The 12,530-nt window shown below is 36.0% G+C and overlaps 1 protein-coding gene across 1 annotated transcript in view; it reads right to left on the reverse strand.

The window, feature by feature from the left end:
* The window catches only part of CFTR (CF transmembrane conductance regulator), a 193,250-nt gene that overhangs the window by 19,562 nt on the left and 161,158 nt on the right, over positions 1–12,530 (reverse strand). Inside the window, exon 23 of the mRNA XM_037836310.1 lies at positions 6,025–6,180. Coding sequence (XP_037692238.1) covers positions 6,025–6,180 — 156 coding nt within the window. The remainder of the gene's footprint in view (positions 1–6,024; positions 6,181–12,530) is intronic.

Consider the following 12,530-nt stretch of genomic DNA (forward strand, 5'->3'; position numbering starts at 1 on the left):
AGAAACATTGTATTATGCTTCCTTTAATGTAACAAAAGCAATATAGCAAAGCTAAATGCATATGGGGGGGGCGATGAATACGGGAGTGGTATGGGACTCCTGGCATTGATGATGTTGTCTGACTCCTTATTCTACTTTAGGTTAATGCTGTCTTTCCTTTTGTCAGTTTCTAGCTATCAAGTTTTTGTTTGTTTGTTTGTTTGTTTGTTTTTCTCTCTTTCTCTTGCCTTTTTCTTTTGCCTCTCTGCCTTCTTTGACTCTTCCTCCATCTCTGTGGAAGAAATGTCCTTATATAGAGAGTGGCGATGGTGCTCAATACATAAATACATTACTATATGGAGAACCAACGATTGTTTACTTAGGATGGAATGTATAGTGCTTGAACAAAACCATCTTAAAAGAAATGGGTTGATGAAGAAACCTTGAGGGCACTATATTGAGTGAAATAAGACAGACACATAAGGACAGATATTGCAGGGTCTCACTGACATGAACTAATTATAATATGTAAACTCATAGACATGAAATTTAAGTTACCAGGATATAGAATGAGGCTAAAGAATGGGGAGCAGTTCCTTATTATGAGCAGAATGTTCAACTAGGGTGAACTTAAATATTTGGAAATGGACAGGGGTGATGGTAGCATGTAATGAGAATAACTAACAGTGCTAAAAGGTGTGTGAAGGTGGTGGAAAGGGTAAGCTCAGAGTCACATATGTCACCAGAAGGAAAGTTGGAGGTTAAAAGATGGGACTGTATAAAACAGTGAATCTTGTGATGGACAATGTCCGTGATTAACTATACAAATATTAGAAATCTCTCTCACTAACTAGAACAAATATATGACACTATAACTAGAAGTTAATAATAGAGAGGCCTATAGGGAAAAAATATATACCTATTGCAAACTATATACTACAGTTAGTAGTATTTTTATATTCTTTCATCAACAGTAACAAATGTACTATACCAAAACTATGAATCAATAACGGAGGAGGGGGCGTGGTTAGGGGTATGAGAGGATCTGAGTTTCCTGTTTTTTGGTCTTTATTTCTTTTCTGGAGTAGTGAAAATGTTCTAAAAATTGAAAAAAAAAATAATTGTGTTGATGGATGCACAGCTGTATGGTGTTGACATGGGCAACTGATTGTACACTTTGGATCTTTGGATAGTTGTATGGTATCTGAACAATCTCAATAAAAATATATACATATATTAAAGAAAAAAGAATCAACACAACACACACACGAAAAAAAATCTATCCAACTTGAACAGATCAAGATCCTAAAGTTGCATTACAGAATGCTTTAAAATACGCATTTCTTTGTCTTTAATAATATATATTAATTAGAACCAGGTGAATAAAGTGTTCCTTAATCAAAAATATTTCAGGCTTATAAAAATAGAGAATAATTCTATAACAGTAATGTAGATATCATTTATTTGTATGTAAATGATTACATGCAGGATGTTCAAATTGTTTCCATCACAACATATTTATACTATGATTTTTTTTACTGTACTTTTTACTTTATCAGAGATACCATAAAAGAAACTGTTTTCTAGTTCTGACCACATTATGAAAATTTTCAAATTTTTAGGCTCAGATATAGTAAAATTGTGCTATATGTATTTTCATACTAGTTATTCTCTTCTCCCTTGAATTCCACCCCTACAGTCCTCATTTTAATTCCAGGCTCTTATCACATCACAGCAGCAGACCTTCTTAACCCATCTCCATACTTCTCATTCAGCCAACCTGAAGTCCATTCTCCAACAGCTGCCAGCAGCAGCCAACTCCTCTGCCAGCCCTTTGTATTCTCTTCCTACCTCTAGAAGAGTAAACCTGTTCCTCACTGGACCATGTAAGTACTTGTTGAGTCTTTCCCTCTTTCTCCTGATACTTTCCAACATGTGACCTTCTCTGTTCCCCTCCCCATCAACCCCTTCTAGTTCCCATTTTGGAACTTGTTCACAATCTCCCTGCTGGAATTCTAGAATATCCTCTAAAAACCACCCCCATCCCCAGCCTCTCCAAAACGTGCAAACTTCATGACCTACCCTAATGTTCACCTTCTTCCTGAAAGTGTCCATACTCATTTGTTCTTTTGGATAGCATATACCTCCAATCCAATACAAAGATGAAGGGGCCAAGATCCCCTGTCCTCAAAGAACTATAAATAATAATAACCACCAAAACCCAGAATATTATACTTACTATGTGCTAGAGAATATTTTAAGTACTTTGCATGTATTAACTCATTTAATCTCACAACAAATCAATGATGCACTTACTACCATCATTATACCCATTTTACAAATAAAGAAACTGAGGTACAGAGAAATTAAATAACTTGCCTAAGATTACACAGCTAGTAAAGCCTGCTGGTAGAACCCTGATCCCTTGTAAAAGAGATAAGGTAACTTAGCACAAAACAATGTGTATTGAATTCCTACCATGCAAGATATGGTGTTATGTGCTATATATGAGATAGAAAAATTAGTAAGAAAATGTTTAACTTACCATTGTTACTATATTCTTTTTTCTAGTCTGATTCAAATGTTGATTTTTGTTTGTTTGTTTGCTTAAATCTTGTTTCCTTAACTAGAGTGCCTGCAAAGTGTTTGCTCACAATACTGAGGGGGAAATTAAACAATTACACAGGTAATTCTAATACAAAGTATATCAGAAGGGCCAAGAGAGGTGTATAAATTCCATATGGGATTGGGATGTGGGAGTGGAGTGCTAGGGTTAGAGTCAGGGGTCAGAAAAGGCCCTTTGACAGAGTTGAGCATTTGAGATGCCAACATGACTATGGCGATGGGAGACCTTCTCAGAGGAAGTATGTGAACAGAGGAGAGGAGAGAAAAAAGTGGGCTTTCATGCAACAGTAAGTCCAGCTTGACAGAAGCATAAGAATGCATTGGTGGTAAGAGTAGTGAATCTGACCAGCAAGGTTGGACAGGGACTGACTAAGAGAGACCAAATGCCAGAAGCAAGAATCTGGATCTTAAAACAGTGAAGGAGGGAATGTCCTAAAAAGTTTTTGACTTGGCAAAGCACAAAAGCAGAATGCTGCTTTAATGTGTGCAGGATATATCAAGGGGAAGTGAGGAAGAAGATAAAGAGAAAAGAAGCTACTTCATACACTCAAGCAAGAAGAAATCAGGGGCACAGCAATGGGCATAGTGACATAGAACCAGCAACAACAGCGTTTGTGGACCAGGATTCTCTCCTTCATAATTACCCACAGAACACCCTGGATAGCCCAGCCCTTGATCCATGATTATAATTAATTCTCTATATTTAATTCAGCATTTTGGTTATATTCTTTCTTTCTCTGATCCCTGACTTAAGTAAACAGGTGTAATTCTGAGCATCTCATTAGAAGCTCACAGGCTGGACTATCACCTGATGGTGGCAGGTGAAGGATCAATCCTATTTATATTTTTATATGACTACAGAATCCACAGCAGCTAATATAATAAGCATACAGAAGGAGTTTAATAATTATTAAACTGAATGATAACTGCTGCAACCCCAATTTCATTATTTATATATTTTTGTAACTACAGAATCCGCAGCAGCTAATATAATGTTAAGCATACAGAAAGTGTTTAATAATTATTAAACTGAATGATAACTGCTGCACTCCCAATTTCATTGTTCAGATCTGCAGACACTTGTTTTGACCCCATCTCATATCCCCACTGCAAAAGACATCCCAACTCAGTGGATGCATGTGTGGACATGCATCATTTTTGGATCACAAAGTCTCCTAGCAAGAACAGGCCTAGTTGTCACCTCAGAATACTGCAGACTTTTAAACTTGTAATTGGAGCTTTACATGCCCTTAAAGTTGAGAGGAACAAATTGAAGGAGGCTCTACCCTTGAAATGCACACAGAATCCTGTCTATAAGGCTGATGCCTCCCCCAAGATTGCTTTCTAGCTGCAGGCAGGAATACTATAAAAAAAATTGCAAGAAGTAATCAAAACTAATGCCATCTTGTGATTCAACAGCTGATGTCTCAGGATCACTATGAGGAAGAAGAGAAAGTTCCTTGTTCAAAGTTCCCTTTTCATGTATCTGAAAACAAGTGACCAATTGACCCAGAGATCCTTGATGTCTCAATGTCAGAGATCTCAGGGAACTATGCCCTTGTAAGGTCAGAAAGATGGAAACATAAAAAGATGGAAAAGCAAACAAAAATAGCTTTCCTTGGATTTTAAGTTCTTTCTTTCTTTTTAAAGTTCAGACTCCAGGAAAGAAAAAAAAAATACTTAATTTTAAATTTCAAAGAAAGGTTAGGAAAATAAAAGCATCTCTTGGTTTAGATGTCAAAAATATATGAGGAGTTCAACCTCTTTCTCTGTTTTGTGGGCATTCACTCAGTGTTCTCAAGTAGTCACTGTAGAATAGTACATTCTGTCTACAAATACCCTGTGATACTGGGGGACAGTCCCAGAAGCCAGAGTAAATGGCATTGGCATCATCACTCATTTTTGGGAAGCCCATCTGAAAGTATTTCTTGTTTAGTTTACATAAAGCTAGGAGCTGCAGGAGAGAGAAAATGACAGGGAAGTTTGGAAGATCCACTTTGACAGAAAGGTAAGGTAAATTATTGCCTGTTCTCCAGGTTTTACATGTTTAAGATCCTAAATAGAGCACACAACAAAATGAAAACCGCTGTACCACATGGCAGATTAACTAAAGGATTCCCAGTGAAATTGAAGCTATTTTTTAGAGCTCTGCTTATTCAAAAGGGTGTGTTTGTGTGAACAAGAACAGCAACAAAAAACAAAAAACTTTATTGTTGTTAGTTAAAAATGGGACCAGAAGACTTAGATTAAACTGAACAACAACACTTCTCAGACAACCAAATTTTACTCCGTGTTCTTCAACATTCTTCTTTTGCCTACTGCTATCACCTTGGGATACTAGTATTTTCAGTGTCTGTTTATCTTTAGACCATCTGACAAACCCTTTTTTCTTTCTGAAGAAATAACACTGTTTTTCAAAACCCCAACCAGGATCAAGGATCTGGCAACATGGCAAAGTCTAGACAAATGGACTAAAAATGTCAGTCTCACAGTTAGAATATTTAGTGCCTCGTGAGCTGAAAGGAGCAAGTGTTCCCTAAAGTTAATCTATCAAGAATTACAAACTTTTTTCTCTGTCTAGATTTATAGTCAATCTACCTGGAGATGCTCCTGGCATTTTAATTTTGTGTGAAAAGTAGAGAATTGTTAAAAAGAACCATGGTAGTGGAGTGGATTCTGTGCCAGGGAAGAAAACGATAAGTAAAACTGAATACATCCATAGAGATGAGAGCAAATTCCAGTAGAAATACTGCAAATGCCTCTCAGATTTGGTCCTATTAAGGATATTCCTGCATGTCCATGTAGATAACAGATAATTTTAAACCGGGAACTGCTGCTCCTTCTCTCATATGCAAAAAGTCTTCTTGCACAAATAATGTACATAGAATGACAGTAAGCCAGTGAGGCTAGAGATCCTTTGTGACCCAAATCAAAGAGTGACATTTAAAAGAAAAAAAAAAACCACTACAGATTAAACTGACGTGGTTCAGCCTATTCAAAGAACAAAAAACAATCATTACACTTTCTATTTTCAATTCCACCACTTCATGCTTCCAAGAGTTTGTTATTTCAACAGCATCTTTTATGTCTTGCAGAGTATTTCTCAACCTGCTGTGAGTGCTAACTTGGAGTTCAGTTGCTGAAGCTGGGGGAAAAAACTGATGAAAACAAAAGCCACTGTGCTCCAGCTGTGGATTGTGTCTTCTGGCAAACACTATCAAAACTGTTAATATTTCAATAACTGCACATCACAGAGAATTTCACAATGGTAGAGACAATTTTTCTGCCTATTAAATGACTGCATTGCAGAAAAAAAGACAGCAATACATGTGGCTATATTTTGCAAGGAAATGTGAAGTTCCTGAGTATAAGTGTCAAATAATAGTAAACATGTAATTTAGTTCCTTTTTTTAGGCTCACCTGTGGTATCACTCCAAATGCTCTCCTCCACTGTTGCAAAGTTATTGAATCCCAAGACACACCATCAATCTGGATTTCTCCTTCAGTGTTTAGCAGTCTCAAAAATGCTGACAACAAAGTACTTTTCCCTGATCCAGTTCTTCCCAAGAGGCCCACCTATAAAATGAAAGTAGTGGGATTACTCCAGTGACATACAGATACCATACCCTAAAACTAACTTGGCATTGTACTTCAATAAAACCATCAGATGTGTTTTCCTGGTCACAAGGGGAAATTTTTCATTTATTTATTCAAGCCCCCTTGCACATTCCCAATTCTGACCAATACAGAGTAAACTGGAATAGAACACAGAAACTGCTCATAAAAAATTGGACCCATGATGCTGGATTCATTTATCACTGACCTTGACTAATGACAAATGGGTTGAAAGGCCCATTTTGTATTAAGGAAAAGCAAAGATACATTTTCTTAATGGACAACATTTCTGAGGATGTGCTTAACCCGGAAGTAGAGGCATACTAGACATTTGGTGCCAAACAGAGATACCAGCTTGAAATGAATTAATCTGGAACAGGTCTAATATATCTTACACCCTGTTCTTAATAAAATTAAGCAAGAGCCAAGCTCAGACATAACAATAAACAAGAGTAACTTTAGTGAACTATATATTCCCAGAGAAGGCAACTTGGGGCAAGGCCTCACCACTCCTCAGTGGATAAGCACTTGGATGGTTGTCAAATCAAAGTCTTAACACTCATCCTGCTTTGCAAGAAGGGAGTTCTGTGAAGCCGAAAGGATACTAACAACAACAACAACAACAAACTATTCTTGTTACCTAGAGCCTGTTGGAGCATAGCCTGGAAGTGAGGATGCCATGCATTACAGAAGAGACCAAGTGCCACCACGGGCGGCCAGCAGGGAGCCCCAGCTCTGTTTTTTTATTTCAGCTTAGACCCCAGCACTTGGTGGAAGGTGCTTTGACTGGGATAGAACATTCATGCAGTCATTAAGTTAACACTGAATAAATTGTCCAACATTTAGTAGCTGAATAAATTGCCTTCCCCTTACATCATTCTTATTTCTTTTTATCACTCTGCCTCCTTGCAATGTGGCTGAGCAATTGGTCTTTTGGAGCACTGCTTCTTAAACTATTCATAGTCAAGGACAGTTTTATTTTGTTTTGTTTTTTACTTTCCTATCCACTGTACATCAGTACTTTTAAAAATAGATAAAATTGTATTTCTAAATGCTTATTCTCAATTTCTATACTTCCTTGTTGCTGGCTAGTAACAATTTTCACACCAGTGCTAGTCCATGGATTGCATTAAATGTTTTAGAGCATATAATAACTCATAATAACAATAACTTATTGAATACTTATTATGTACCTAGTAAAGACCTGGGACTTTGGGATAAGTTAGTAAACAATAATGACACAGTTATCTTTCTATCCATCATAACTTGGTACAATACCAAGTTGTTATTTCAGCAGCATCTTTTATGTCTTGCAAAGCATTTCTCAACCTGCTGTGAATGCTAACTTGGAGCTCAGATGCTGTAGCAGAGGGAAAAAAATGATGAAAATCTGCAATGGGGTTTTCCAAATGTTCTCTGAGACAACTGGGAAAAAAAGGTAAACTAAATGTTAAAACACACTGCTGAGTTTCTTCATGGTAACAATCACAGTTGGTAATTATTTTATTTTTTCTTGATTACTGCTTTTGTTTTCCCCAAGAATATAAATTCAAAAGGGCAGGGTAGTCTATCTTGTTTTCTGTTGAATTCTTAATAGCAGGCATAGTGGTTGGCTCACATATGGTGCTCAATAAATAATTGCTTGGATGGATTAAGGGACAGTAGGATGGACAGATGGATGAATGGATGGATGAATGGATGGATGGATAATGAATGGATGGATGGGCAAATGAATGAACAAATTTAATTAGTTGATTTAACAAACAAATTGATTTAGTCAATTTTGATAATTAACATATCAACTCTTAATTTTAAAATCTTGTAGAATGTCCTATGCAACTTTCATTTCTGAATTGGTCCATGTTGCAAAAACATATCTCATGCCTTCCCAAACACAACAATAAAGTTTTATACAAGCAATGTGAATATTCCCCATGCAGGTAAGGTATGAGGGAAGGGAAGAGAAGTCCAATAGGAGGAAGAATTTCATTTAAGGGTCATATCAAGAATTTGTGGTAAAAAATACCTTACATGATGAATGTACAACAATGTAATGGTACTGTGAACAATCAAATGTACGATTTGTTTTGTATGACTGCATGGTATGTGAATATATCTCAATAAAATGAATATTAAAAAAATAATAAATAAAAATAAATAAAAATAAAAAAGTACCTTGCAGTTCAGATCCTTATCATTAGCCAGGGTTCTAATGACTAGGATAAATGACCATGTTCCCTTTCCTCCAGAAGCAAATACTAAAACATTCAGAGAACTCAGTTTTTATGTTGGGATAAGACTAGATTAAGAGGCAATTTGTAAATCTGCTTAGCTTCAAAGATTTTAGTCATTGCTCTGGTTTCCTTATATTGCTGAACTGCTGGTAGTGCATTAAGTCTGACATGTTTTCCAACAAGTAACCTAATTGGTTCTTGCCGAACAAAGTCTTCCTGTTGTTTATATAAAACTGACACATAGCCATTCTTTTCTGGGATTTGTTTTTTCAGGCTTCTCAGTGATCTGTTGAATAAGGCAGAATACTTCCCATAATAAGCTTTTAAAACATATCCTAATTCCAAGTCATTGTTTTCTAGTAACTTCAATATACCTCCTCTCTGAAATTTTGGATCAAGATAAATCAAACTACTATGTGGGGAGTCAAACACTGTTTGAATTTGGTGCTAGCTGTAATTGTACTGTACCATGAATAGAACAGTCTCAGCACATTCCTTTCGTAGCATCTTTTTTGCCACTTTAATACAGATGGAAACCTATTCTGCTTATTTTTCATCTCCTTTTGGTCTCCAGCTATCAAGATGCCTTATCAAGTGAAATGTAGATCTCCAAGGTGATTATAACTGCACCTTTTATATGTTGATATATCTGTTTATTATTAATAAAATGTAGTTCATGAGAATGTGCCCATGATAAACCCACTATAATTTACTGAATGATTCAGCTACTTCATACCAATTTTTATCAAGATTCAAGATGCCATACACAAGATGTTTAAGAAATTAAAAAGCATTTAGGTGCTCATGTTGTTGTGTTCTTAACCTTGACCTTACATTGAATTGTTTCTGGTGTTTCTTCATTATTCTAAAAAGACTGCAAATGGGGAAGGCAGCTAAGCCCACCCAAAAGAACAGATCTTGAAGAACCATTAAATACCTATTTAGTCAGAGGACTGTCCGATACTGAGATACATATAATATACGATTCAAGGCATTTTGTTAAGCCCAAGTTTATCACAACAGACCTGGCTCTAAATTAAAACCCAGTCTGCATTTGAGAGGAAAAAATGGGAGAGAGAGTCTAGTTGGGGAAAGATGATTTGAATACTAAAATTTAGGCAAAACTCAAAAGCTTTTAAGAAAAAAGCTACTCACAATTGGAAAGATACTTTTGTTTTGTTTTTCAGTTAAAAGCTGTGAAACAGTTGCTATACTTCCATGCATTGAAAATAAAATTTAAAGTAAAAGTTCTGTGGACTAAAGGTCTTAATTAAAAGCAAATAAAGTAATAGGAAATCTTTTCCCTAAGTAACTGCTAAAGACAAAATGTTTTAATATGAAGTTTGAATATTTTTTCTGTACAAAATATTCAACTTTTTAATCTTTCCCATATAGCAAGGAAAACTCAATTCCATTAAAAATGTTAAAAGAGATGTCCATTTAAGCATTTTTCAACTGCTTTTTTTTTTTTTTTTTCAGGAATGAATTGGCCCATAGCTGTTAAAATTATATGTAGTGTTTTGGATACCTGAAATAGTATACTAAATTTGAGTCTTCTCTTTAATTCAGCATGCAAAAAATATATTTGAGGCATCTTGTTATACTTTGTAAGACACTGTTGTAGGTTCTGAGGGCAAGGCAGTAAAATGACATTCTTAAGAGAGCTGCTCAGAGTGCCATTTTAAGAATCAGTTCCTACTCTAAGGAACCATGTGACCTAGAAGTACGTGTAAGTTATTCATTCATTCGTTCATTTAACATTTACAACCTAGTTATTGTAAGCTAGGCAATGTGTTAAGCAAAGGGATAAAGAAATGAAAACACAGAGTTCCATTAATTAAGTGGGGGGGGGAGCATTGTAAGTTATCACAAAATAAATAGCAATACTGAATTGCTAAATGAAAATGCATTTCATTTATACAATATAATTTTGAGAATAAGAACTGAAAAGTGTTTGCATTTTGAAAGACAGCATGCCACTCCTTTCTCTAATGAGGTTTTTATATTTTCCCCACGCACTTATTAGAGCCAGAAATTTAATTTTTGCTTGACATATTTTCTTTCCCAAAAGCCTCATTCAATAACAGTGCTTTAATTAAAGGAGCCACCTGAAAGTAAAGCACTCTGATTTCTATAATCCTGTGGAACTCAATCAAGTTTTAGACATATATAGGTGACAATTATTGCTTATTAGTTTTCAACCTGTGAAGGTCTTCAAGAACACCACAGTAATCAATATGCACACCCACAAAAAGTACCCCGTACATGCAACAGGTTCTAGTTCCTGGCCTCACAGTTCCTTGATCTGCAAAATTCTAATAACCTTCACCTCCATACTTCTTCAGTTACTCCAGCACATCTTAGACCTCATTTATTTAAAAAAAAAAAATGCATTTTTCTAAAATGTTAAGTTGTAGATTCCCCCTCCTCAATGTTCTGATCTTCCCAGATTTCAGCATCATTACTCTATACCAAAAGTTGGTAAACTACAGGCCAGAGAGCCAAATCTGGCCCACTACATGTTTTTGTACAATGAGCAGAGAATAGTTTTTACATTTTTGAATAGCTGAAAAAAAAGATGAATATTTCATGCAAGTTAAAATTATATGAAATTCAAATTTCAGTGCCCATAAATAAGTACCCTTCCTCCCCCATCTCTACTTGTTCAATTATACAGTTCAAGTCCCAAAGTCTCCTTTCAAATGCCACTCCCTGTATTAAACCTTCCCTGGATATCCCTACTGTCCACCAGCTTGTACTAACTGCTTCCTCCTCTGATTACCACAGCCTTTTGCCTGTATATCTCTTACTCAAGAGCATATCAAGGTTTTTACAATCCTGAAGCTTATATAATTTGAGGGGCTTTCTTCAAGAATAAAGATTACACTAATATACATTAAAAATTATGTGCCTTGAAAGGAGCTCAGACAAGTGAAGGCTCTGAAACTTAAGCTATGTTAACTTCACAGTAAATTTGCCTTGGCTCTTACTGTATCTCACATTTCCCTTTCATATTGTGATCTCCTGGGATAAGTCAGTCTTTCTATCTTTCTTCCTTCCTTCCTTCTGTCCCTCCTTCCCCTTTCTCTCTTTTTATTTCTTCATTTATCTCTTTCTTTTTCTGTCTTCATTTTTCTCTTTCCTCCCTCCCCCCTCCCTTCCTCCCTCCTAGCCTTCCTTCCTTCCATCCTTCCTTCCTTTCTACCTTCCTCCTTCTTTCCTTCCTTCTCTCCTCATTTCCTTCTCCTTCTTCTTATTTTATAAGAGATGCCATGGGATCTAGTGAAAAAAGGACTTTGAATTCAAACAGACCTGGGTTTAGATTAATGTTTTCTCACTCACTCTTCCATTGTGTAAAATAAAAGAAATAATATCTACCTTGGGGGTTATAATAAGATCAAATGTCATAGCAAATAAAGGTCTTCAAACAGTGCTTAGGACATGGTAAACTCTCAAGAAACATTAGATTCCCTCTTTGGAGGACAAGATCCATAGCCTTATGTGAGTAATTTTTCAATTCCCTCCAGAGTTCCCAGAAAATTTCTTGCAAGGAATAGTTACTGAACACACATGGCCTGTTTTCTGTACAGATTCAGAGAAAATGACATGCCTGAGCATATTGCTACTTCCTTGTGAAGCATCTCGGATTACTACTCCCACATCAAGGAAACTTGCACAGAAATGAGGATCCTAAATTCTTTCAGTGCTTGATCCAATAAATTCAATGGACAAGTAAGCATTAGTAAAGCAAAGTGTGGGAGGATGTCAGGAGAAGAGAAGACAAATAATTCACCAAGGCTTTCCAGCTTGGTGTACGTCAACCTATTTGTTGCTATTGTGTATGGGTTGATAACAATGTTTTAGGCACTGATGTGCAAGGCACAACAGAATAATTAATTATGCTGTGACACTGATGTGCAAAGCACAACAGAATAATTAATTATGCTTTCCATATTGCATTGCACATTGATGTGCAGGCATAACAGAATAATTAATTATGCTTTCCCCATTGCAAGGGAGGGATCAAGGCAAATCATTAATTTTACAAAGTTCCAAAGCATAACTTTAACACTTATC

Source organism: Choloepus didactylus, chromosome 5 (genome assembly GCF_015220235.1).
Source record: "Choloepus didactylus isolate mChoDid1 chromosome 5, mChoDid1.pri, whole genome shotgun sequence".
Lineage (NCBI taxonomy): Eukaryota > Metazoa > Chordata > Mammalia > Pilosa > Megalonychidae > Choloepus > Choloepus didactylus.